At 40.8% G+C, this 27,559-nt stretch overlaps 2 protein-coding genes across 6 annotated transcripts in view; one reads left to right on the forward strand and one right to left on the reverse strand.

The window, feature by feature from the left end:
* The window catches only part of TDRD12 (tudor domain containing 12), a 34,522-nt gene extending 33,164 nt beyond the window's left edge, over positions 1-1,358 (forward strand). For all 4 annotated transcript variants that reach the window (XM_034425755.3, XM_034425759.3, XM_034425756.3 and 1 more), the window contains exon 34: positions 1-1,358. In XM_034425755.3, coding sequence (XP_034281646.2) covers positions 1-113 — 113 coding nt within the window. In that variant the 3' untranslated portion in view covers positions 114-1,358.
* On the reverse strand, positions 319-27,524 carry SLC7A9 (solute carrier family 7 member 9). Of its 2 annotated transcripts, XM_087877225.1 has the most exons (13): positions 27,407-27,524; positions 23,912-24,052; positions 20,617-20,764; positions 19,515-19,757; positions 18,043-18,168; positions 15,544-15,643; positions 13,173-13,217; positions 11,295-11,418; positions 9,205-9,308; positions 5,398-5,494; positions 4,047-4,196; positions 3,330-3,504; positions 319-2,542 (listed from the first exon to the last, which is right to left on the reverse strand). In XM_087877225.1, exons 2-13 carry the CDS (start codon positions 24,008-24,010, stop codon positions 2,478-2,480), a joined length of 1,476 nt encoding a protein of 491 aa, XP_087733351.1. In that variant the 5' UTR covers positions 24,011-24,052; positions 27,407-27,524; the 3' UTR covers positions 319-2,477. The 2 variants fall into 2 exon arrangements, with proteins under 2 accessions (XP_087733351.1, XP_087733350.1); XM_087877224.1 differs by lacking the exon at positions 319-2,542 and having other exon boundaries at positions 3,065-3,504.
* Positions 27,525-27,559: the final 35 nt, after the last annotated feature.

The following is a 27,559-nucleotide window of genomic DNA, read 5'->3' on the forward strand; positions in this document are numbered from 1 at the left end:
GATCAAGTCCTAAGAAAATATATGAGATTCCTATAGGGGTGTGTGAAGAAGAAGAGGAGGAAGATGAATCTTCAAAAGATAGTGATTCAGAGAGTGATTTATCCTCTTGTTAATTATATCTTGGGCTTTAGTCTTTGATCCCCCTACAAGGTTAAAGAATCTAAAACAGATAGTACAAAACCCCTTGCAAGTGCATCGGATACCTTTTTCATAGTATCAGCATTTTATCAAAAATGTTGAAAACAAGACTTCTGTGGGGTGTTGCATTTGCTGCTTATTGACAGTTATAATTCTAAGCATGCTCGTTCCAAATGAATCTTAACAAATTTGATTGAAATTTAATTTGATATACAAGTTGATAGTTACACCAAATTTAACAATTAGACCAGGACAGGTACAGTATTGAAAATTGCTTTTCAGTTGCAATTATACCAAAACACTTCACAAAGAAAGCATGTTTTTTTTTAATCTTGCTTAAAAAAAAAACACACACAATATAATCAGATTTTTTTGTAATGCTATATGTGCTAACAGGGTAGGCTGATCATTTGTTGTAACTCGGTTCTTAAGGAACTTAAAATGGGTAATGTTAATTCAATCTAATTGCTTTGACAAGATAATTCTTTGTGAGAGGTAAAGCAGTAATACAACATTACAAAAGAATAACTTGGTTCTTTTTTCACAGTATTAAGTTTTGTGTGTTTGTTTCAGAAAATGTTCAAATACCTGATTTTGCTTTCAGGTGTATAGTTTTGTTGTGGTATTGCAATATATCAGCTGTGTCGACCAAAGCAACACATATTTCTTCCTCAAGCAGAAGAAAATAAAGCATATCACATAATTTCTTGAAATGTTAACATGGAAAATCTGAATACAGAAAACCTGTAATTATAGTTGCAACTTATACAGAATAGTAAATTTTGCAAAATGTTATTGACATAGAGGGCTGTAGTATATGTTTGTGGGCTAAGGTCAAAGGTTTTTATTGTAGTCAGGAATTCTTCACACCCCCACATTCATTAGAAGTGTGTTTCTCGACCCCGGCAAATTTAAGATGTGTGGACTTCAACTCCCAAAATTCCTCAGCCAGCAAAGTTATCAAGGTTGAGAAATTGTGTTAGAATATACAAGCCAGTTCTCTGAAAACCTATAGTTACTGTACAATCCAATTGTTCTAGTTTTATAGCTGTGCAAAATTTTATCAAAACAACAAAGGAAGCACAAGTCTACAAACAACCTAAGTTTATAATTCTGCATTCAGATACTTGATCTTTCTCTGAATTAATATTGGTCCTGTTAACCGTTAATTGTCTTTCTGAGAAAAAAAGAAGTGTTCATTAAAATCTAAAATGAATAAACCTCTGTTTTGTAAAATCTTTTATTATTTGTTGCTTGAAACTACTATGGAGTCAAAATAGTCCCAGAGGCTTATCGTTGATAGGGATCAGTTCTGAAAGAGAGCACCTCGGATTTTTATAAAAGCCCCTGAATAATTTTCAAAAACAAATATTCAATAACGGTAAAAAGTCTGTGATCTCCAACTATGATATGGCCCTGCGTTCTCCCATACTTGGTATTTCCTAAAAAAGAAAATGAAACTCTTCCTGCATGTTTGGAGGAGTGAATCCTAACAGATTTTCAAAATTGCAGTAATAAATGTCAACAGTCTTTTTAAAATGCTACCAACTCCTTTGTTATCTTCCAATTGTACCTTGCGATGCGGGTGTCGTCCTTGTTTCTTAATCCAACGTTGAATGGTCCAGAAGATAACACACTGCATCAACCTCATAGTTAAAGCTCCACAAGAATGAAAACATAGACTTGGATGTCAGAGGAGGAAAAGTGTAGACAATTCCGATCTAGGCTGTGAGGATTAGACCTCTTGCCAGGCCAATAAGCGCCTATTATCCCATCCATTGATTTTGCAAAATGCTTTAAGTACAGAGAAAGCATAGCACTGTCTCCAGCTCTCTTGAGGCCAAGGATAGACTTGTTAATTTCCTCAGGTTTTAGAGGTAAGCAGTTCATCTCCATCCTTCTTGAATCTCCTTGCCATCTGGATATGGCTCTCTAGCCTATCTAATGCAGGAGTTGGTCTCTTCTGAATCTCAGAAGAGTACAGGTAGCTCAGACGCATTGTCCTACGAGATTGCCCAAAAGGTAATTCTCAGTTGTTAAATGCTTTTCATTTTGAATCTAGTAGTAGAAACTCCCCATTTCCTTCCTTGATTTTTCCACGCTTGACTATAAATCTTTAAATCGTAACTGATGCAAAAATTGACTCCCTTCCTCGGTAAGTCAAGGTAAATATGAAAAAAAATATTTGTAAGATTTTTGCCTGTCTCATACATATTGTGAGATCTTTTGCTATCTCGTGCATATTCCGTAAACCAGCACTAAATTTTGCTTGGCAAAATTGAGCTAGTTTGAGGATCCTGTTTCTGTCCTGTTTCAGAGGGAAAAAAAAGATCTTTTTTTCATTCAGTAACTTCTTCTGGTGGAACGACTTCCAGCAGCATCTGAAGATGCATGGTGATGGGCTCTGAAATACAGAGATTATCAGAGTTAAAGTAAAGGTAAAGGTTCCCCTTGCACATACGTTCTAGTCATTCCTGACTCTAGGGGGTAGTGCTCATCTCTGTTTCAAAGCCGAAGAGCCAGCGCTGTCCAAAGACGTCTCCGTGATCATGTGGCCGGCATGATTCAATGCCAAAGAAACATGGAACGCTGTTACCTTCCCACCAGTGCTGAAATCTAAAATTTGTTTTTTTAAAGGCTTCTGTCCTTGTATCCATAAAGGATGTACTAATAAAGGAGAATATTTGTAACCTGAGATTGAAATGAGGAGTCTTTGGCGCTCCCTCCCTCCCTCCCTTTGGTTGTTGTTGTTTTTGTTATCCAGACTAGGTAACATCATCAGTGCATAAAGGAAGTTTTAGGGAAAGAAAATGAGCTTGCAATTGGATGCAAAATCTACCTTTATTTGGATTCCAGAACTTAGCAGGTTTGCTAATAATTCTCCATTGGCTCCCATTTGCAATAAAGCTTAGTGAGATTATTTATAAAACCTCCATTCTTGGGTAGTTCCAAAGCTTGATTTAACTTTCATTGATGCTTGCTTTGCTCCGTTCCATTCATCCCTATCACCTCTTTTAATGAATATTTTAAGGACTGCATTCATTCTATTGCTTCCTTGGGAACAGGAAAATGGGCTAAACTTTTTTTTCTTTTTCTTTTTCTTTTTTTCTTTTTCTTTTTCTTTTTTAAAGGAAATCTGTCCACCCTTTTTAGGTGGAAACCATCCACGTAAAACCATCCAGGGTACTTACCTGAGATTTTTTGAGCCCAGCCAAACTTATAGTGGACGAAAAGAAAGTAAAAGATAAATCCGCTACAAATAAACAGGACACAGTACAAATACGCAAACTCAGGCTCACTGATAATAGGAGCCAAAACCAGAACGATGGCCACTAGCACCACAACAAAAGGGATGATCAGTGGGATCTGTAGGAGAGAGCAAAAATTGCTGTTAGGTAATTGGATGTAACTGGCAGAGCTAAATAACCCTCTTGTTTCTAGCTGAAGATAACCAAAGATGGTCTTTTTACACCATCAATGTGGGGCCATTTGTTCCATGTGGACTTAATGCCCGATCCGATCTGTGTTTAGCTTGGCAATGTTTTGCTTTCAATCAGACTGATAGCTCCAATCATCAGTTGTTCAACTTCACTTTCAGAATTGGGAGAACCAGTGGTGGGATTTAAATTTTTTATACTACCGGTTCTGTGGGCGTGGCAGGGGAAGGATACTGTAAAATCTCCATTCCCACTCCACTCCAGGGGAAGGTTACTGCAAAATCCCCATTTCCTCCCAATCAGCTGGGACTCAGGAGGCAGAGAATAGATGTAACCCAATAACATTTAGGAGTCAATTTTCCCATCTCTTGCTTGCAAGAGGACAAGGATGCAGGAGGCAAGAAATGGCTGCCCAGTGAAACGCTTCCTCAAGTCTAGGAGGACACTAGAATCTTCTGGGTTGATACTTACTCTGATAGGCCTTTTCAGGTCTTTTCTTGTATAGCGCATAATAATCAGTCCCAAGACAGTTAAGCCATAGAAGAGCCAGACTGCAAAGCTGAAGTAGTTAATGAGGGTGTTGATGTCTCCGGGGAGGACATAAAAAAATGCGATTGTACCCTGAAAAAACGGAAGAAAAACACAAAGAAGTGTTACAGGAAGGAGTTGCCAAGTTCACGGTCTTGTAGTAGAGACCCTGATGCAGTGTGGCCATTTTTAATTCCATGTGTTCCATTCCCAGGTAGCCCTCAACGTACGACCACCATCGAGCCCAAAATTTATGTTGCTAAGTGAGATATTGGCTAAATGAGTTTTGTCCCCATTTTAGCAGCACCGTTGTTAAGTGAATCCGGCTTATCAGAAGTCGCAAAAGGGGATCACATGACACCCCCCCCGGGACACTGCAACCGTCATAAATGTGAGTCGGTGATCAAGCATCCAAATGTAAATCATGTGACTGCAACGGTCATAAGTGCGAAAAGTGGCCATAAGTCACTTTTTTCAGTGCTGTTGTAACTTCGAACGGTCACTAAATAAACTATTGTAAGTTGAGGACTACCTGTATATTATTTTCTGGGGAGCATCAGTTGAAACAGACACAATTAGTTATGAAAGATGGACTCTCTAACTGATTTCCAACATGCACTTCTCTTTGCTTTCTCTTAATACAAGATCGCTAGAAAGATCTCCAGAAGAATAAGAATGAATATAAATAAGAAATAGTGTGAGATTTCAAGGATCCTTCATGAAAATTTTTGCTATTGCGTGCCAAAAGCGGAGGTAGTGCAGGGGGTTATGCGTGCACATGCCCACATCCATAATTCAATGTGCCCCTCCCCGCACATGTGCATGTGACTGTCCCCCGCATTCCCCCCGCTTTTGGCACACGGTGGGCATGGTAGGCCCATTTTTTACCCTCCCCGGGTTCCAGAGGCTTTCTAGGAGTCTGGGGAGGGCAAAAACAGCCTTCCCCACTCCCTGGAGGCCCTCCAGAGGCCAGAAACAGCCCATTTCTCGACTTCCGGTGGGCCCGGAAGGCCCAAAAATCAGCTGGCTGGCATGCACATGCACACCGGAGCTGAACTAGGCCAACATTCACGTGCCTACAGATATGGCTCCGTGTGCCACCTGTGGGATGTGTGCCATAGGTTTGCCATCATGGGTATAGGGTTTCCTGCCTGAGCAGGGGGTTGGTCTAGAAGACCTCCAATGTCCCTTCCAACACTTATTCTATTAAAATTAAATTATAGAGCCAAATTTGATATATTTTTTTCTTTGAAGCTAGAAACTTTTACTTTGCTATTTGAGATATTATACTTACATAAAATATAATAGCGGGTGCCGGTGTTAAACGTTTAACGCTGATGTAGGATAAAACCTTTAACATGTGCCCTTCACGTCCTGCTACATAAGCCAGCCTAGAAAAGCAAAGTATGATATTATCTAGTTGGTAATGACGTATCTGCAAGAAAACAACCAAGCTCAGATACCGGTAGTCCTCGAGTTACGACCACAACTGAACCCAAAACTTACGTTTCTAAGTGAAACATTTGTGAAGTGAGTTTGCCCCCATTTTACGACGTTTCTTGCCACAATTGTTAAGTGAAGTTAGAAACACGGTTGTTAAGTGAATCTGGCTTCCCCACTGACTTTTGCTTGTCAGAAGGTCACAAAACCACTTGGCTGCCACAAAGAAGAGGGAGTCAAACTATTCTCCAAAGTACCTGAGGGTAGAACAAGAAGCAACGGATGGAAAGTAATCGAGGAGAGAAGCAACTTAGAACTGAGGAGAAATTTCCTGACAGTTGAGAACAATCGGTGGAACAACTTGCCTCCAGAAGTTGTGAATGCTCTGTTAAGGTTATTGTTGTTGTGTTACCAACCAGCAGAGTAGATTGCACAGTGAAATGTTGCTGAGAGCAATGAATAAGAGATAAGCAAACTGGTTTATCAAAAGCTTACTTTATAGTGGAAAAACAGTCTCATAGTCTTTAAACATATTCCAAGTCTTTGCCAGTAAATCAGTCCAGTAGTCACAGAATCTTCTTACTCAACAAACAGTAGTTGGTTAGAATAACAAACTCACTCTGGTTCACAAACCACGATGGTAGCAGATCCATCCAATGATAATTAGCAGATAACAACTCCTCTCAATGGTAGCTTATCATCAACAGCAGCATCATAGCAGCAACCTCTCAACAGCATATCATAGCAGCAACTGAACATGTTGCAGTACCTTGCTTAAATATTCTCACAACCAGTAATTATGTAATTATAGCATGACTCAGCATTAAAGCCACATAATACATATACAGATAAAGTAACAGTACACTTATATTGCCTGGACAACATAGTTAGGCTCAAACCATATCCTAACATGCTCCAACACTGGAAGTTTTTAAGAAGATGTTGGATAACCATTTGTCTGAAGTGGTATAGGGTTTCCTGCCTAAGCAGGGGGTTGGACTAGATGACCTCCAAGCAGGGGTGAAATGCTCCTGGTTCGGACCAGATCTCCCGATCCGGTAGCGATGGCGGCAGGTGGTTCGGAGAACCAGTAGCAAAAATCCCTGCGCCCCGCCCCCCATGGGGATGCTGCAACTGTGAAAAACGGTCATAAGTCACTTTTTTTCAGTGCCGTTGTATCTGAACGGTCGCCAAATGAACTCTTGTAAGTTGAAGAGTCCCTGTATTTTGGACAAAAGGCTATTCGGTGGCATCAAAGATAAATCTGTTATAATGTCAACGGTTTTGTAAAAAAAAAAAAAAAAAGGCTTTGTGGCAGTGTTGCTTGACACGGAAAGGTAAGAAAAAGCTGGCCAAGCTGAACAAAATGTTCTCTTCTATCGATATCGATATTGATCCTCAGAAAGAACAAAAAAAAAAAATAGTCAATGCAGCAAGAACACAAGATGATTCTCAGTCAGAACCAGTGGTGGGTTTCAAATTTTTTTTACTACCGGTTCTGTGGGTGTGACTTGGTGGGCGTGGCAGGGGAAGGCTACTGCAAACTCCCCATTCCCTCCCCACTCCAGGGGAAGGATACTGCAAAATCCCCATTTCCTTCTGATCAGCTGGGACTTGGGAGGCAGAGAATAGATGGGGGTGGGGCCAGTCAGAATTTTTACTAACTGTTCTCCAAACTACTCAAAATTTCCGCTACCGGTTCTCCAGAACTGGTCAGAACATGCTGAAACCCACCTCTGATCAGAACCCATGGATTTTCCATGGTATGCAACATTTAAGATTTGGAGGCAGGAACAGAAAAATGGCATTTGGTTTGATCAAAGTGGTTGACAATGTCAAGACACGGAATGAATCTCGCATCTCCAATGCATGAAGATCATTTATTATTTTATTTTATTTTATTTTATTTTATTATTTTATTTTATCTTATCTTATTATCTTATTTTATTTTATTTATTTATTTTTTATTTTATTATTTTATTTTATTTTATTTTATTATTTTATTTTATTATTTCCTTCAAGTCAGTGTTGACTTTTGGCAACCATCTGGACAAGTCTGTGCCATTTTCTTGGCAAGATTCTTTTGGGGGGGGGGAATTACCACTTCTTCCTTTTTAGGGCTGAAAGAAAGTGTCTGGCTCAAGGTCCCTCAGCTGCCTTTGTGTTGGACAATAACTCCTGATCTTTTGGTTTACGGATTGTGATTTTAGTATAGTTAGACCATGTATAATTGACAGACAGGATTTTATCATAGATTTTATCTGTTTGTTATCTTATTCTAGAGTTTTTAATTGTATATTTATTGAGCGTTTTTATTTGTTCTGGTCTCTGGTCTATGACTGTAATAAAATTCTGATCTTGTGGTTTCTAGTCTGGTGCCTTAACCCATTGCACCAAACTGGTTCTCCATCTGGCCTATGCTATAATAAACGAGAGTGAAAATATCAGATTTAAGCTGCTTTGGCTGATAAACTCTCCCCTCAAATTTTCCCCTAGTAACCGAAAAGGTAAATGACTTTTTTTTTCCCCAGTTATCCTAATGTACCACATCCCTTTTACCAGGAGCATTGGAGAGGCATGAACTGATGTTGCCAAGTTCTCCTTCGGACCATTAAATTTGCACAATTCTTTAAGATAATGCTGCCACAGCAGTTTCTGTGTCTTAAAAATGATCACGTGAATTAAAGAAGACACCTAAAAAGCCCAGAACTGCTCCATTGAGAAACAAGGCTGCTAATTAACCGTGAAATTTGTCTCTAGCTTTGCGGTCTGACCCCAAAATCCTCTCCTCACTTGCTACAGAAAAAAAAAAATCACCAAAGACACCATTTTCCGTCATGGATGAGATTTCAGCGTCAGCCTGATAGAAAATAGTTCTTGTGTTGTATTTGAATCGGGGCTGCGGATTTAGCAGCACCGATGAATGAGATAGATCCAGACTGGGGAAAATGCCAGGAATATTTCAAATTCAACCTTTTTAGATTTTTACCTTGTAAATTACAGCTTTTCATCTTTTCCAAGGCCTCCTCTGATGACAGAATGAATTAGCTTCTGCAGTCTGTTTTGACAGCATATTTAGTGTCTTTAAAGCAATGACATGAATTTCGAGCTAAGTAGCAGGGTGATATATTGGTCATGAAAGATACAGGCGACTCAATTATTTGTTGTGGCCCGCCAGCAGATCTGGCAACAGATTCGGACAGTGAGGAGGTTGGGAAGGAACATGGGCCAGTCCTGGAGTCTGGGGAAGGCTCTGCTGAGGGCTCTGCGTCGGAGGCAGAGAGGGGGCCAGGGCCGTATGCCAACTATCAGCTGCCTTCGGAGTCGAACATCAGTGGGGCAGAAGAACAGTTGGAGCCTGTTCCCAGGGTGTGCATGCACAGAGTTACCAGACGAAGGAAACAGCTAAAGAACAAGGGTCGACTTGGGAGTAAGGCCACAGGTGGACAATGAATGTCCCCTCCCAGAAGGAATAAAAGAGGAGCAAAAGAGGAGTGGAGTTTGCAGGAGGCAATTAGTTCATTCCTGCATTCTTGCCAAGTATTGGGGGGGTCTGAAAGATATTGGCCTGGCCGCTTTCCAAGTCCTCGGCTTCGTGCTGCTGGGGAAGCCTAAGTCAGAACATTATTAAAACATCGTACTAGACTGTGCTGAGTTTTACCTGCCAGACGTGAAGCAAGTCCCATTGGCTGCCCCCAGGGCTGAAAGGGCCACGAAAAGAGGAACAATCCAAGAAGCGGGGTAAAGGACCCGATCCCCAAACGTCTGCAGAGATGGAAGGGAAAAAAGCACATCGCTTTAAACTAGCCAGCACACAAGGCTGGCTATAGAAAAAAGAATGCTAAAAATTGCCAGGGTTTTGGAAAAATCAATCTGTGGAATCCCTTTTCAGCCTCTGAGCAGTTTGGTTATTTTTTTTCAATGAGGTCCATGGGTGTCTTCTTTACAGGTTGTCCTCAATTTACGCAACTGAGGCCAAAATTTTAGTTGCTAAGTGAAGACAGTTGTTAATTCCACACCATTTTGCCACCTTTCTTGCCACTGTTGTTAAGTGGGTCACTGCAGTTGTGCAGTTAGTAACCTGGTTGTTAAATGAATCTGGCTTCCCCCGTTAACTTTGCATATCAGAAGGTCGCAAAAGGGGATCCTGTGACCTCAGGGCACGGCAACCGTCATAAATAGGAGTCAGTTTCCAAGCGTCTTAATTTTGATCACGTGACCACAAGGATGCTGCAATGGTCATAAATGTGGAAAAACTGTGATAAGTCACCTTTTTCAGTGCCGTGATCACTAAATGAACTGTTGTAAGACGAGGACTACCTGTACTAAAGCATTGCCCCTAGACAGCCACTTCATAATAATCTACGGAGATGTTCTCCAGGTGATCTGATACAGGGGTGAAATGCTCCCGGTTCAGACCGGTTCGTCTGAACCGGTAGTGATGGTGGCCAGTGGTTCAGAGAAAGTGAGGCTCTGCTCACTTGCCCAGTCATCATTACTTCCTGTTTTTTACCCTCTGCGCATGTGCAGAAGGGTTTGCGCATGAACAGAGGGTCTGCTCGCGCGTGTGATGTGGCATATGCACTTCCGAACTGGTTGGGAAGGTAAGTAGATTTCACCCCTCATCTGATGCCTAGCTGTTGGATATAAATACAAGATATTTATATATTTATATATACATATTTATATATATTTATATATATATATATTTATATATATATTTACTGAGGTATAAAATGGAAGAAGAGGTAGTTAAAGATACCATGATTAGAGGAGCCAAAAATTTTGGCTACAACATAGAATTGGAGAAATGGGAAAAATTATGGGAAATAAATATTAAATTGACTCTTTCAACGGCATTTCAGTTAAAAATATTCTACAGATGGCACTTCACACCGGTACGACTGGCTAAAATGTCTCCGAACAACTCTCCAAATTGTTGGAAATGTAAAAAAATCCCCGGAACATATTATCATTTCTGGTGGACATGTCCCAATTGGAAAAAATATTGGATGAAAATTAGAAGTTGGATAGAAGAGATAATTGGCTGTAACGCGGATTGGAAATCAGAAATGTTTTACTGGGGGATATTGAACAGAACTTACAATAAAGAAATTAGATATTTGATTCTGCATATAATTACAGCGGCAAGGATAGTCTACGCACAGTCCTGGAAAAGTGAAAAGATCCCAACAGAGGAAGAAATAATTAAGAAAATCCTGGGCTGTGCGGAGATGGATAAATTCACAAAAGAAATAAAAGAAAAGGAAGATAGAGAATATTATCAAGTATGGAATAAGTGGTATGATTGGCTCGAGATTAGGGAAAGTAAATGTGAATAAACGATGGAGAGAAGAAGGTGACAGATGTGTAAAATATTGTAAATGATTAAAAATAAAGGGACGATAAAGATAATGATAATAAAGGATAGGAAAAATGGGGAATGTATATAGTAGAAAGTAAGAGGAATGAAACTGATATGTAAAAAGAAACACATCGTGTGTTTGTGTTTTGTATGTTGTGTTGTGTTGTGTTGTTGTAAAATCAATAAAAATAATTTTTTAAAAAAAATACAAGATACTATGGTATATTGGATCAAGTTTGTCCACCCAAAAGATTATTTTTTGGAGAGTTCCACACAGTTGAATTTGAATGTGTGGCCATGTTGTATCTCGCCCAGAAAGAGTCACAGCTACACAATAGATAGCTATTGACAATTTGTGTGTCCATGCAATTTCCTATGATACTTACCACTGCGACCGCTTGAGACTGCAACAGTTCTGTGGCCGACATGACCGTGAAATAAGAAGTATTGATCAAAATATAACACACCGTGACCAGGGGGATTCCAATTATTATAGACAGAGGTAGATTTCTAAACAACGTGAAAATACATGGCATTAATTCATGGGTATATTAAAGCTTGGTAGTTAATTAAATCTCCATATATTTGCAGCTGAACAATATTTATAAAGAAAAGGAACTTGATTTATAGATTATGCTCTGCACTGCTCAGTGATCTTGATAAGGTTTGTTCTTTAAATGATGCTCAAATATTGCTATTATGGAAAAGGAGTTCCTACTTCATTCCTACTTCATGTTTTCATACCCTCAAAGAGGATTGATTTAGCCACTTCAGGAAATCCAAAAATACCATCTTCCTGCTAGGTTTTTCTAATCTTTGATGGGTTGAGTTATTCATCAGTATTTTTTTTTTTAATTTGATTTATATGCCGCCCTTCTCCGGAGACTCAGGGCGGCTTACAATGTGCTCAGCAATAGCCTTCATCCTTTTGTATATTTATACAAAGTCAGCTTATTGCCCCCACAAACTGGGTCCTCAATTTACCTACCTTAGAAAGGATGGAAGGCTGAGTCAACCTTGAGCCTTGGCGAGATTCGAACCTGCACTAATTGCAGGCAGCTGGTCTTAATAACCAGCTTAATAACATTAAATTAATTTTCATTAAAAGTAATTCATATTCATACTTTTCGTTAATTCCAAAGTAGGAAGTTGGGTTTACCCAATTCAAAAGATACGTCAAGTCCCTTAAAGCAATCCTCAGATTCTTGCAGATAGCAATAGCAACAGCAGTAGTACTTATATACCTCTTCGCGGTGCTTTACAGTCCTCTCTAAGCGGTTTACAGAGTCAGCACATTGCCCTCAACAATCTGGGTCCTCATTTTACCGTCCTCCGAAGGATGGAAGGCTGAGTCAACCTTGAGCCAGTCAGGATCAAACTCCTGGCAGTGGCCAGAGTTAGCCTGCAATACATCATTCTAACCACTGCGCCACCCTGGCTCTTTGATTCAGAGTATGCAGAGTATTGATTTATTGTAATGAAAAAGAGGTTGGATCACAGAAAGTTCACACTGGCTATGTAACCCACTTTGCATTTACCGTATTTTTCGGAGTATAAGACGCACCTTTTTCCCCCAAAAAAGAGGATGAAAATCTGGGTGCTTCTTATACTCCGAATGTAGCCCCATCCAGCTTCTCAAACGGAGGTTTCAGAGGCTGTAAAAAGCTTCGGAAACGAAGCTTCAGAGGCTTTTTTTTCTGAAGCTGTTTCGGAGGCTTTCAGAGGCAGGAAAAAAGGTTTTTTTTTCTGAAACAGAGTTTCAGAAATTTCAGAGGCAGAAAAAAAAAGCCAAAAAAAAAAAAGCAAGGCACAGAGCTCACAACCAAGGAACCTGTTGCTAAAATTCACCTCTGGGAACTGCTGACTGGGGCTATTCCAGGAGGCCGATCCACCTGCCAATCAGCTTTTTTCTTATTTTCCTCCCCAAAAACTAAGGTGCGTCTTATATTCCGAAAAATACGGTATTTATTTCCTCAATGTTTATAGCTGCCCTACATGACATGCAACTTATTTGACTGGCTCAAGGTCAACTCAGTCTTCCATCCTTCCGAGGTCAGTAAAATGAAAACCCAAATTGTTGGGGGCAATAGGCTGACTCTGTAAACCTCTTAGAAAGGGCTGTAAAAGCATGGTGAAGCGGTATATAAGTCTAAGAGCTATTGCTATTGCTATTATTTCAAAGCAGGGCCCTTGATGACACAGGTGGAAATTTTTAGATTCTTGCTGTTGTCCAAATAAAATGCCATTGTCTTCTCCTACCTTACCTGTAAGGATTTTTAAGCTCCTCTGTGATATAATTAAGTTGATTCCTGGAAGAAAGGAAACACCAATAATTACTCTGTCCAAACTGCAATCCTAAATTATGCAGCTTTAGAAGGAAAACTCTACAGAATCTGCTGGGAGTTAATAAACCACCGCAGGCTATAAAGTTAAGTGTTGATGATGGCCACAGCGATGCTGTGGAACGTCCTATTCAAGTATCTCAGACAAACCAGCTGGAGATGCCTTCTAAACCAGGGGTCACCAACCTTTCGGATCTCAGGGACCACTAAATTCATCATTTTAAATCCCGCGGACCACTAATATGATCTGCCTAATGACCGGCTGGGTGGGCATGGCTTGGTGGTCATGTGACTGGGTGGGCATGGCCAACTGGATGTCACTCACATCGAGGGGCGCCTCGCCAGCCTCTACTCACCCCTCCCCTCCCAGCCACTCCTTGCCTCTGGGCTCCTTAGGGCCCCAACAGGAAGCAGTAGTTGGAGCTAAGCAGCTACCACGAGAAAGAGTTGGCAAAACAGCTCAGTTCAAATTGGATCTGACCGAGAAGGAGTCTCAGTAGAAGCAGCTCACTGAGGACTAGGAGCATAGGCTTTCCAAGCAGAGGGAAGACCTGCGGGAGTGCAAGGCCAGGTACTGGCGCCTGGAGGCTCAGCGGGCTGAGATGGTCAGCCAGTTCCAGGCCATGCAGTCCCACTGGAATAAGGTCCTCTGGCTCTTTGCCACCAGAGACACTTCCCTCTAGCCTTTGCCCAAAGCCCTGGCACCAGGAGGCCGAAGCAGACCCCAAGTCAGAATTTCTGCCCCCCTCCAATCCACACAAAAGACTCTCTGCAGCAACACAAACGTTCATTGCACGTATCCATCCCAGGAGCCGTAGTTTGAGGACCCCTGATTTAGTGCAATATAAAAAATGCAAATAATTTTTCTTGCGGACCACCAAAATTTTCTCACTGACCACCAGTGGTCCACGGACCACCAGTTGGTGACCGCTGCTCTAAACTCCTTACCATGATGGTCAACCAGTAGAAAACCCATATTCAAGATACAGTCTCCACTAGCATTATTTCTTCCGATATTGGTGTTGTAAACATGTGTATTCTATTGATGGTAGTTTGCCCATTGTGAATTTACTCAATTCTCTTTACACAGGCTATCAAGGTTTAGTCATCATTCTTTCCTTAATAGATTTTTAGCCAACAGATTTAACAGGCAAAAGATTTTTCCGATGGAAAATCACTGGGAAGCCAATAAGACGGCGCTGAAGCCATCAGTTCTGCAGGTTGTTATAAAATCTTCCCCATTAACTAGATCTTCCCTGCTAAATATTTAAGACACAATATTAATTTCTATGCTTTGTAGAAAATAACATTAGCTACATAATTTTAGTGGAACTGCAGAAGGAAATAAGGTGTTTCCTGATGCTTTCCCAAGGCAGAGAAGGTCACAAGTTGGAGTCAAGTGATGTCTCACTGTGGCCAACAAAAAAAAAAAAAAACCTTGTAAAGATCAGATCATGTGATGCCTCACTTAATGACTGCTTTATTTAATGACAAATTTTCTGATCATAAGTTAAGGACTTATGTGGTACTCCACATGCATCCTGAACTGCAGTTCCTAGTATTTCATATCACTGGTCTTGGGACAATGAGAATAGTGATTTAGCAACAATGAAAGGAGAGCCAGTTCTCTATGCCTGCCTTCAAGACCAAAAGGTCCTCTTTGCCCTGGCCATCATCTTCTAAAGCTTATTTTAGAAGCCATCTAAAATAGCAGCCATTCCCAGCTGAAACATGAGATCCTGTAACTACCTGTGCTTAAGTCTGTCTAAAGGAGAAGCGAGTTTCACCTTGATTGTTCATCTCTAAAGGTAAAAGGTAAAGGTTCCCCTCGCACATATGTGCTAGTCGTTCCCGACTCTAGGGGGCAGTGTTCATCTCCATTTCAAAGCCGAAGAGCTAGTGCTGTCCGAAGACGTCTCCGTGGTCATGTGGACGGCATGACTGAATGCCAAAGGCGCACGGAACGCTGTTACCTTCCCACCAAACGTGGTCCCTATTTTTCTACTTGCATTTTTACATGCTTTCGAACTGCTAGGTTGGCAGAAGCTGGGGCAAGTAACGGGAGCTCACTCCGTTATGCGGCACTAGGGATTCGAACCGCCGAACTGCTGATCTTTCTGATCGACAAGCTCAGCGTCTTAGCCACTGAGCCACCATGTTCCCTGTTCATCTCTACGAAAAATCAAAACATGCAAAATCAGTTCAGCTGCTGTTGTCTTCAGGTGTCGTGCTTCAGAATTATCTACCGGTGGGAACGATTTAATTGGAAATTAGGAAAATGTAAATAAGTTACCATCCATCATAGGCCCAGAGTCCACTGTAAAATGCCAGGCTTATGCCTCCCACGGAAATTGAGGAACTGTCAAAAGAATTGTTAAAATTTTTTGTGTTTCCTGAAAAACAAAAACAATATCCTATATGAATACTGTATGCAGCAGATGATCTGAAGAGCACCCCACAAAATTTTTCCCAACAACAAATCATAAAGTCTCTAGAATGCTGTGTAGGCATTTCTTTAGACTGAGCAATGAGAAAATTATTTAAAAGCAATGCAATAAATATTTTTTAAAATGTGTGTTTCAAAGGTGGGTTCTAAATTTTTTTACTACCGGTTCTGTGGGCATGACTTATTTTGTGGGCGTGGCTTGATGGTCATGTGACAATTATTTAGGATTTAGCAGAGATATTGGTCTACCAGGCTTTTAACTGCTTGCAGAGCTGTACCGATCTACCCATTTATTTTTTTTGCAGGCACTGGTCTACCCATGTATTTTTGCAGGCACTGATCTACTCATTTATTTTTGCAGGCACTGATCTACTCATGTATTTTTGCAGGCACAGGTCTACTCATTTGTTTTCTTTTAACATTGATCAGCGGCAAGGCGGCAAGAGTTTAAACAGTTTTTTTTCCCTCTAGCCATCAGCTGGGACTCAGGAGGCAGCAATAGATTGGGGGTGGGGCCAAATAAAAGATAAGAATAATGCGGGGGGTGGCGGGGGCGTGGGGGGCAGAACCGGTTCAGTGATGTCATATCGTCACCACTACCGGATCGGGAGAACCGGGCCGAACCGGGAGGAACCCACCACTGGTGTGTTTCCCATTACTTATGTTGTAGAGGAGAAGGAATTTCTGTCTCTCATTCTCTTTTTTTTCTCTCATTCTCTTTTTCCTTCTCCCTCTCTCTGTCTCTCTGTCTCTCTCTCTCTCACACACACAAACACAAACACACAGAAACACTCTTCCATTTTAAGTTTCAGTAACAGTTATGAGGTGTTTTTCTTCATTTACAAGGAAGTTAATGAAACAAGCATTTCCCCAAGAAAAGTATGATACAGGTAATTCTCAACTTACAATTGGTTGCTTAGTGACCTTCCAAATTACAACAGATCCCCAAAGGATACTTACGACCAAGTTCCAAAATTCCAAAAGTTGGGATCACACTCATGGTCACATGGACTGCATTTTGGGCACTCGGAAACCAGCCTGCATTTAGAGCCCTTTGCAAGGTACTGAAGTTAAATGACTCTCATTTACAACAATTTTGCTGAAAACCAGCATTTACTTATGGTTTTTGGCAAAAACACCCCATAACAAACAATGGGTTCACTTAACGACAGCCGCAAAAACGGTAGTAAAATCAGATTGATCACATGATCACGAGTGATCTGCTTTATGATCATTATCTTAATTGACAGGCTTCCTTATAGGCATAAGCTGAGAACTACTTGTATATAAGAAGACTGGACTGGACTGGACTGGAATAGACTAGACAAGATGTGGAGACTCTAGAAAGAGTGCAGAGAAGAGCAAGAAAGATGATTAGGGGACTGGAGGCTAAAACATATGAAGAACGATTGCAGGAACTGGGTATGTCTAGTTTGATGAAGAGAAGGACTAGGGGAGATATAATAGCAGTGCTCCGATATCTCTGGGGCTGCCACAAAGAAGAGGGAGTCAAGCTATTCTCCAAAGCACCTGAGGGCAGGACAAGAAGCAATGGGTGGAAACTAATCAAGAAGAGAAGCAACTTAGAACTAAGGAGAAATTTCCTGACAGTTAGAACAATTAATCAGTGGAACAACTTGCCTCCAGAAGTTATGAATGCTCCAACACTGGAAGTTTTTAAGAAGATGTTGGATCACCATTTGTCTGAAGTGGTGTAGGGTTTCCTGCCTAAGCAGGGGGTTGGACTAGAAGACCTTCAAGGTCCCTTCCAACTCTGTTATTCTATTCTATTCTATTTCTCAGACTAGACTAGACTAGACTAGACTAGACTAGACTAGACTAGACTAGACTAGACTAGACTAGACTAGACTAGACTAGACTAGACTATAAACCCAGTCTTTGCAGTGGGATGCAAAGTCTAGATCAGCCTTTTTTAATCAATCAATCAGAATAGAGTTGGAAGGGATCTTAGAGGTCTTCTAGTCCAATCCCCTACTCAGGCAGGAGACCCTTTACAATTTGAGACAATTGGCTGTCCAGTCTCTTCTTAAAAACCTCCAGTGATGAAACACCCACAATATGAAGAACAGGTTGCAGGAATTGGGTGTGGCCAGTCTACAGAAAAGAAGGACTACGAGTGACATGTATTCCAGTGTTCCACTATTTGAGAGGCTGCCACAAAGAGGGGGTCATTTCCATTTAGCATTCCCCAGATCTACTGGATTTCTACTCCAAAAATTCCCTGTGGCCAAGCTCGCTTGGAACCCTGCATTTTGCAGACTTTCTCCGTCTGGTTGCTGACAACGTCAGGGGGTTTATGTATCTTTATAAGGGACAACAACATACCTTTGGCCAGGAGAACGATGCCACTTACAATGATAATGATGACAATCACCATTTTAGTAGCAGTTAAAATGTTCTGAAGATAGCTTGTCCATTTCACACTCAGGGAATTCAGGACTGTAATGGCCACTGCAAGACAAAGAAAGAGTGATAAAATAGTTAAAACATTGGTTTTGCCTCACTTTTAGTTTTTAGCTTAGTCTGAAGATGTAGATGCAGACAGAGAAGGCATGTAGGGTACAATCGCTCTGTTTCGTTTGTGGCCTTTTATAGATGGTTCAGACGTCAAAGTCATCTTTCATTAAAACCGTCCCAGGTTTTTCCATCATTCTTCTATATTTATTTTTCTAACCACAACATATTCTTTAAGGAAGAGAAGTATGATGTTGAGATATTTCCAAGTGTCTACTAAATTGTAAATAGGACAGAAGGGTAAAATTATTGCATTCAGCACATTGTTCACAGATTTTCTTTCCTGTGGAGTGAAATCAATCTTAAAAACTATCTATCTATCTATCTATCTATCTATCTATCTATCTATCTATCTATCTATCTATCTATCCATCCATCCATTCATCCATCCATCCAAAAACATCTCTGTCAGTCTGTCTGTCTGTCTATGCATCCACCCATCCATCCATCCATCCATCCAAAAAACATCTGTCTGTCTGTCTATCCATCCAACCATCCATCCAACCATCCATCCAAAAACATCTATCTGTCAGTCTGTCTGTCTCTCTATCTGTCAATCCATCCATCCATCCATCATCCATCCAAAAAACATCTGTCTGTCTGCCCATCCATCCATCCATCCATTCATCCATCCATCTATCCATCCATCCATCCATCCATTCATCATCCATCCAAAAACATCTGTCTGTCTGTCTGTCTGTCTGTCTGTCTGTCTATCTATCTATCTATCTATCTATCTATCTATCTATCTATCTATCTATCTATCTAATCTATCTATCTATCTATCTATCTATCTATCTATCTATCTATCTATCTATCTATCTATCTATCTATCTATCTATCCATCCATCCATCTGTCATTTGTATCCCACCTTTATTATTTTTATAAATAACAGAAGACGGCAAACATATCCAACACCCCTTCCTCTTTCTATTTTTCCCACAGTGACATCCCTTTGAAGTGGGTTGGGCTGAGAGAACACTCTGGCCCAAAGTGAAGCTGGCTTCACAGCTAAATCAGGATTTGAACTCATGGCCCTCTGCTTTCTAGCCTGGTGCCTTCACCACTAGACCAAGCTGGCTCAATTATACCGCCTAGAGAGCCACAATCTCTTTCCAGCTATATAACACTGACAAAGGTCTTCTTCCATTTTCTCTCCTCCTCCAGATGCCTATGGAGATTCTCCGTCATCCAAGTCATGGTTGCCCCAATGGTTCTCCTCCAGATCTACTTCCGCTTCCATCTCTAGCTTGGTTTCCCTCCTTTAAGGCTAAAGACTCACCAATGGCTGCTGTAGCCAGGCACTTAATGACCGCCACGGGAGGGTCACATCCTGGGTAAAACGGAGCTGACACATACTCTGCAAAGCTCAGGCAGATAATGGCGAAGGCGCTGGGCTTGATGACCATGAGGCTGGACCAGGAAAACAAGAAGGCAGGGATGGGCCCAAAGGCTTCCAACAGGTAAGGATATTCTGCTCCTGATTTGGGGATCATTGTGCCGAGTTCAGCAAAGCAAAGTGCTCCTGAAAGTGGAGTTTCAGCATTTTTAAAATTTATTTATTTAGTTTGTCAAACATGTATAAGATAATAGATATAAGTATAAACATGATTATGAATACGGGAAATGGGTGCAAATAAATGGGGACAGTAGGACAAGGACGGTAGGCACGCTTGTGTACTTATGCACGCCCCTTACAGACCTCTTAAGAATGGGGTGAGGTCAACAGTAGACAATTTAAGGTTAAAGCTTTGGGGGTTCGGGGAAGTAACCACGGAGTCAGGTAGTGCATTCCAGGCATTGACCACTCTGTTGCTGAAGTCGTATTTTCTGCAATTGAGTTTGGAGCGGTTCATTTTAAGTTTGTATCTATTGTGTGCTCGTGTATTGTTGTGGTTGAAGCTGAAGTAGTCATCGACAGGTAAGCATTAATACTGACGGTCAGACCTGCCTTAACTAGGGCTTCTAAATAAAAATGACCCTTAACTCCGTTTGTTGAGAAAAGTGTCGTTTACTAGAAATCAATTTTTTTTTTAACCATACCCTGAAGATACCCTGCAGACGATGAGCAGAATTGTCAGCAGAGGTTTCCCCATGGTTAACCTGCCACTGTAACCATTGCACCCTACCACCAGAAAAGTAAGCAGCGCTCTCCTGATTGAGCAGAGCAAGACTTGCAGCAGAGACACAGACAGCCAAAGAGGAATCAAATAGGTGAGTGTGATAAGCCATCTTTCCGTAACCCATCAGCAGTCCCTGAAGGTTGGGGGGCGGCAAATGTCAAATCTGATTTCCATCAAAACGGAGCAACGGAAGAAAGGATGTGAAAAAGAAGCTTTCTGTAAAAAAAGAAAAAGAAATGGAGAACACGAGAAATGGTTTACCTAAGGTGGCCAACACTCCGCAGGCTGCCCAAATAACCAAGCAAGGTCCGATAGCTCCAACATTAGCCAGAACAGACTTCGGAGAAATAAAAATTCCCGAACCTATCACGGTTCCGACGATGACACAGATTCCACTGATCAGACCCACCTAAGGAGGGGGATTGAGAGGAGAAAAGCAAACACATTTGAGATGGTTTTTTTATTTACGGAGAGGGCGCGTAACTTGGGTGTCCTCCTGGACACACGGCTGTCTTTAGAAGAGCATATGACGGCCGTGGCCAGGGGGGCTTTCTATCAGGTTCGCCTGATACGCCAGTTGTGCCCCTTTTTGGATTGGGACTCCTTATGCACGGTCACTCATGCCCTCGTTACTTCCCGCCTGGACTACTGCAACGCTCTCTACATGGGGCTCCCCTTGAGGAGCACTCGGAGGCTCCAACTGGTGCAGAATGCGGCCGCGCGGGTACTTATGGGGGCGACATGGCGCTCCCACGTGACACCTCTCCTGAGCGAGCTGCATTGGCTTCCAGTGGTCTTCCGGGTGCGCTTCAAGGTATTGGTTCTCATCTTAGGGCCCGGTTATTTACGAGACCACTTTCTGCCTCCGATAACCTCCCACCGGCCAATACGCTCCCACAGAGAGGGCCTCCTCAGGGCGCCGTCTGTCAGGCAATGTTGGCTGGCGACCTCCTGGGGAAGAGCCTTCTCTGTGGGGGCACCCGCCCTCTGGAATGAGCTATCCCCAGGGATACGACTGATCCCGGACCTCCGGACCTTCCGCCGGGCCCTGAAGACTTTTTTATTTCAGCAAGCCGGGCTGGGTTAAAAATCTTTTAATTGGGGAATTTTACGGGTAAGGGATTTTAAATTGGGGAAGCCAAAGATAAATTTAATTTCGTTTTAAAGTATTTTAATATTTGTATTGTGTGTTTTTAATTTTGGCTGTTCACCGCCCCGAGTCCTTCGGGAGAGGGGGTGGTATAAAAATTTAAAAAATAAAAATAATAATAAATAATAATACAGGCATGTTTCAGGAGTGACTTTTGTAATGGAAGGCTTTGTACTTTTCATTCACTTTACATCTAGATTTGTTGTTGGGGAGGAATGACTGATGGAGCTTGGCCAGTTGTAAGGCCAACTTCCTGCTTAGTGCACCAATCTGAATTAAAGCATTGAGCATTCATTGATAATATGGATGTCGTACCTAGAAGTGGCCTGGAAGCATTTCATCGGCTTGTTTGGAAAGAAAATCCTGCTGTTAGTTGTATCTTTGATCTGATCTAATAAAACTCTTTATCTACTTCAAATGACTGTGTTTCTCTGAAAATAAGAGCTCTCCCAAAAATAAGACTTTCCCCGAAAATAAGCCCTCCTCCAAAAATATTTAACTGTATGCGCAGCCGGTTCCCGCCATTTCCTCTGGTTAGGGTTAGGGAAACAGAGCTGGAAATCATGTAAGATGGCAAGAGGAGCCCCGTCTTGCTCCACATGCCCCAAAATAATAAGACCTCCCCGAAAATAAGGCCAAGCACTTTTTTCGGGGTTCAAAAAAATATAAGACAGGGTCTTATTTTTGGGAAAAGATGGTAAATGGTCCCAAATCAGCTTTTCTAATCTCTTTTGTTCCAGATGTGTTGACATATCTGGATGGGTTCCCAGTCATCAGAAACGGCGAGAAGGAATCTTCTCCAGAAGGTTTTCAGCCTTCTGACATAATCAATATTCTCTAAGTGTTCAAAAAGAAAAGAAAAGCCATTCCATACTTCCAGGATCAAAGATTTGGGGTTAGCTAATTTACCTTCAACCAAATTTGTTTCTGCTAGTAAAATAGATCAGTTCTTTCCTAGGATTCATGTATTGTTTCAAATCTTCAAATTCTATTTGTTATCTAATTCTGTCTGATACCCAAACCCACCAAATAATTAAGACAGCAAAAACACATGGATAAATCAGACTCCTGTTCCTTTCAACAATACAAATTAACAGCTTGGGCTACAATGCAAACATTAACCCGACATTCCAGGGAGCAGAAGTTTTTTAAAAGTTCTTGTGAACTTTGTTAACCTATTCTACAATCCCTGTTCTACTAATTAACGTGTTAACACGGAAAGGGGAAGGCGTGCTTGGCTTGCTCTTTTGGCACTATAGAAATGAAATGTTCACCTTGGATTCATATCATATCTGAAACCAGAAATCACACCTTGTAGGGTGTGATTTCTCGTTTCAGATATGATGTGAATCAAACGCTGGCATTACAGGCACGGGGAAAGAAGATATTGTTTTGCCCAAGGAGGCAAAAGTGGAAAAGGATTGTCCTTTTCAGAATGCATCTGGATGACCCAGACAATGTAGAATAGAATTGATTAACAGAGTTGGAAGGGATCTTGGAGGTCCAACCCCCTGCTTAGGCAGGAAACCCTACACCACTTCAGACAAATGGTTATCCAACATCTTCTTAAAAACATCCAGTGTTGGAGCATTCACAACTTCTGGAGGCAAGTTGTTCCACTGATTAATTGTCCTCACTGTCAGGAAATTTCTCCTTAGTTCTAAGTTGCTTCTCTCCTTGATTAGTTTCCACCCATTGCTTCTTGTCCTGCCCTCAGGTGTTTTGGAGAATAGCTTGACTCCCCTCTTCTTTGTGTAAGCCCATGAGATATTGGAAGACTGCTATCATGTCTCCCCTAGTCCTTCTTTTCATTAAACTGGGAACATACCCAGTTCCTACAACCATTCTTCATATGTTTTAGATTCCAGTCCCCTAATCATCTTTGTTGCTCTTCTCTGCACTCTTTCTAGAGTCTCAACATCTTTTTTACATCGTGGCGACCAAAACTGAATGCAGTAGTCCAAGTATGGCCTTACCAAGGCATTATTAAGTGGTATTAACACTTCACGTGATCTTGATTCTATCCCTCTGTTTATGCAGTCTAGGATGAGCCTATGTCGTAACTCAACAAAGCTCTTGTGGTTGCATGGCTTCCCGATCACTGTAATTGATGCTGTTTGCTTGTCTCCTCCTTCTGTACCAGGCCTCCTGGAAAGCTGTTAAGCCTCTCCTGTTTTTTTCGGTCCAATTTGAACCTCAGGTGGGAAAGTGTTATACCTGGAATCTCTCATTGTTATGAAAGGTAATATTACCTGCTAGATCAATAAAGGAGAAATGGTATCTAACAGTGTTGCAACCAAAGATAAAAAATTAACTAGATGTGTAAACTATCTTGCAAGGTGAGCCACAAAATCGTACATCTAAGGATATTTAGTTGTTTAAAAGATTGTATTATACAAATCTTGCCTCTTTCTGTAAGTTTGTGGATTTAGGTTTCTTGCTGGTAACAGATACATCATCAAGAGCCTGGCTTCCACTTTGTTTTCTGTGTCTTACGTTCTCCATCACCTTTCCGAGTGTTGACAAACCTGCCAATATTAGCAATCTCTGCAAACAACACAAAAGTTAAAAATAACTATATTAATACCAAATGTTATCTAGAGGTTACATTATAATTCGTTTGCTCCCTCCAGTCCTTTAATTTTAATCAAATGAAGACAAATAGCATGGTTACATAATGAAAACTAAGTAATTATCAGCAGCCAGATGGAATACAACATTTACAAACTCTAAATTCACCAGGATCAGAAAGCGCTTCGGATAAGTCATTCTTTTCAAACAATAATTCAGAAGGTCTGTGAACCTGAGTGAAAGTGTCTCCCATTCAGACCGAGGGCAGAAAACGCTGTCATCACTCTGAAATGTTTCTGTAGAGAAATTTCGCTTAGCGACAGTAATCGCTGGGGGCTCAATTGTAAATTGAGAACTACCTGTATTAAAACCCAATAAAATGGATCCCTCTTTTTTTTCTCCTGCATTACTGTACCTGCCTAGCTGGTGTGACAAACAGGAGCAAAAATGGAAGATCATGATAAAACAAACACCCCCCCCCCAAAAAAAAAAAAATTGGTTAATCTCAGTTTCTTAATGTCGACATCAGAAAATCGTCTGGCAAAATCTGAACTACTTTTATCACAATTTATTACTTAAATGTGCTTCAGGAAAATATTTCAGCAATGTGAACTGTATGACCACAATTCAACACATCAGAAAGATCGGCGTCTGAACTTTGGAATTGCAGTTTGCTGTTTTCTGCTTGAGGACAAGACATGACTCATAGCAAGGATCTCATCGGACGAGAAGAAAATTTGCCATAAAATGGATTATTGCGGGTTATGGAGGCTGCTTATTGGATAATTTACTTGAAAGTATTCACCTGATTATTTTAGTTTGTTGGCTTTTTCTTTTACGTTGTAAATTTTATGGATGGTTTTATCTTTTAATCAGTATGGTATTCTTTCATTAAAAAAAAAAACTTGATGGTTTTTTTTTTTTTTTTTAAATCTTTTCTACTCAGCAGCGACCAGAAGTCATAAGCATTGAAATACCAAATGTCAAAATTCACATTTTAGGAAGGAATGTGACATTTTATGAAGTGCTTTGGCTTTATCAAGCCTGGGGCTCAGCAAAGAGAATTATTTTACATAGTTGGAAGGAAAGGGGTGCTCCTCGCGTTAAGGAATGAATTCGAGGTTTGTGCCCTTTTTAAAAATGTCTTTATGTTCCAAAGATCAGAAGATGAAACAGTTTGTTCCTATACAGCCAAGGTTATATTACAAGTGTTAAGGACAGAACTAATTTTACATTATTTGGATCTTATTTTTTTTCCTTTTTGCCTACGTTCTCCTTATTTACTCCACTTTAGTCCTATATATATGTATGTAGGTGCTTTTTTACTATATTATCATTGATGCTTTTCTTTTCTTGAGCAATGCCACAGAATATAATCCTGGGAATTTCTTCATTTCTTACACTTGTATCCTGCCACCAGAAGTGGATTTCAGCAGGTTCTGACCAGTTCTGGAGAACCGGTAGCGGAAATTTTGAGTAGTTCGGAGAATTGGTAGTAAATATTCTGACTGATCTTGCCCCCATCTCTTCTCTGCCTCCCGAGTCCCAGCTCATCGGGAAGAAATGGGGATTTTGCAGTATCCTTCCTCTGGAGTGGGGAGGGAATGGAGATTTTACAGTATCCTTCCCCTGCCATGCCCACCAAGCCACACCCACCAAGCAATGCCACGCCCACCAAGCCACAACCACAGAATCGGTAGTAAAGAATTTTGAAACCCACCACTGCCCGCCACAGTCAATACAACCAGGATTAACTGGGAATCTCTTGTCACAGAATATAAATGGACCACACTGGACTCACAATGGAAACAACCATACTTGAACAATAATGGGGACCTTTGGCGATTCATTAAAGCAGCCAGATCTGCTTTCAGAATCCTTTGTTATTCCTGGAAATACACGTAGTTGCTCTAAGGAACCATTGAGGGGTCCAACATTTATAGTTCAAAGCAACTTTTTAGACCTGAATCCAAAACTTTTGTTCATGTGCTTTTGTGGAAATCTGGTATGAAAACAGCAGGGGAATCTTAGTGCCAATTTTTCAATTGTCACCAAATATTGAAGACTCAAATGGTCTAAGCAGGACTGTTAAAGCCTCAAAGATTTTTGCTCCAATTTGCAACAATTTCTTCAGTTAGAGGTGAATATTAATCTTAAAATAGGTGATTTCTCAGCCTGGGTAAGTAAGAAGGCTTCAGATGGAGGGAAATTTAACTTATTAGGGAAAAATATATACGAAATATATATAGAAAAAAAAAACTATGAGAAAATTGGGAATTCTGGACATTATTGCTTCAGATATGACTATTTTCTCATTTCCCAATGCATTTTCCGTGACAAATGGATTGTTTCATCACCATCACCCCACACTAGCACAAATATTTAAGGGTTTTAATATTTACCAGTAACTTACTTGAGTTTTTCTGAATACATTCTTTGCCAAAAAAGGGTGGGGTTTGTGTTTTGTTTTTGTTTTTTTGCTTTACTGTGATTTTTTTCCCTCCCTGTTCATTATATTTTGTATATTTTGTACCGAAACAAATTTCTGTTTGTTTTTATTTGTAGTTTCATCATCAGAAATGCCTTATCTGCACTCTAAATAGATAGATCAACATCTTAAAATGCTCATTTAGAAGATTATGTGTAGATACAGGTAGCCCTTGACTTAACAACAGTTCATTCAGTGACTGCTCGAAGTTACAATGGCACTGAAAGAAGTGACTTACGACCGTTTTTCACATTTACGGCTGTCGCAGCCTTCCCTGTGGCCACGTGATCGAAATTCAAACACTTGGCAACTGACTCATACTTATGACGGTTGCAGCGTCCCGGAATTCTATGATTCCCTTTTGCGACCTTCTGACAAAGCAAAGTCAACGGGGAAGCCAGATTCACTGAACCACCAAGGGTTACTAACTGCAATGATTCAACTTAACAAGCGTGGCAAGAAAGGGCAAATAAAACAGGGCAAAATTCACTTAGCAACTGTCTCACTCAGCAACCTAAATTTTGGGCTCAATTGTGGTCGTATGTCAAAGACTTGCTGTATTCTGTGTACCTACTAAAAGATGCATCGTTCTTATTCCTGAACAAGAGTTCAGAGGCTTGAAGTTCTACAGATTTCCTCCCACCCTTTGAATGGCACAGGTAGAAATTTAACCACAAAGTTCCAGGACAATCCTAATAAATCTTAATTTCTTTTTACATGTAATAAGTCTGGTTTTTTTTTAAAAAAAATACTTTTGAGCTTTGATCACAATTTGGGGATTGCTAAAGACTGCTCATAACTTATCCCCTGCCTTTCAGCGGGGAACTAAGAATGTCACTTACTGTGGTCGGTCTTGTGCCTATGTCATCCAAAGAATCCTCCAGCAGGTACTTCCCTTCCCTTCTTCCTCAGGTGCTTTTCCTTGCAATTCAGCAAGTCAAATCCTTGCAAGTCAAGAATACCCACAGCTGGGGAGAAAAAAAAGAGAGAGAGAG

This window comes from Pantherophis guttatus, chromosome 11 (genome assembly GCF_059756535.1).
Source record: "Pantherophis guttatus breed Tessera chromosome 11, ASM5975653v1, whole genome shotgun sequence".
In the NCBI taxonomy this organism is placed as follows: Eukaryota; Metazoa; Chordata; class Lepidosauria; order Squamata; family Colubridae; genus Pantherophis; species Pantherophis guttatus.

Excerpts from the sequence above, each read along its gene's own strand:
- SLC7A9 (XM_087877224.1), bottom strand. The coding sequence starts at position 24,010 with ATGGAGAACGTAAGACACAGAAAACAAAGTGGAAGCCAGGCTCTTGAT. Across the intron at positions 9,309-11,294 it reads AGTCTCAAGCGGTCGCAGTG|ACGTTTGGGGATCGGGTCCT; the intron begins GTAAGTATCATA and ends CCATCTCTGCAG. Across the intron at positions 3,505-4,046 it reads ACCTGAAAAGGCCTATCAGA|ATCCCACTGATCATCCCTTT; the intron begins GTAAGTATCAAC and ends TCTCTCCTACAG.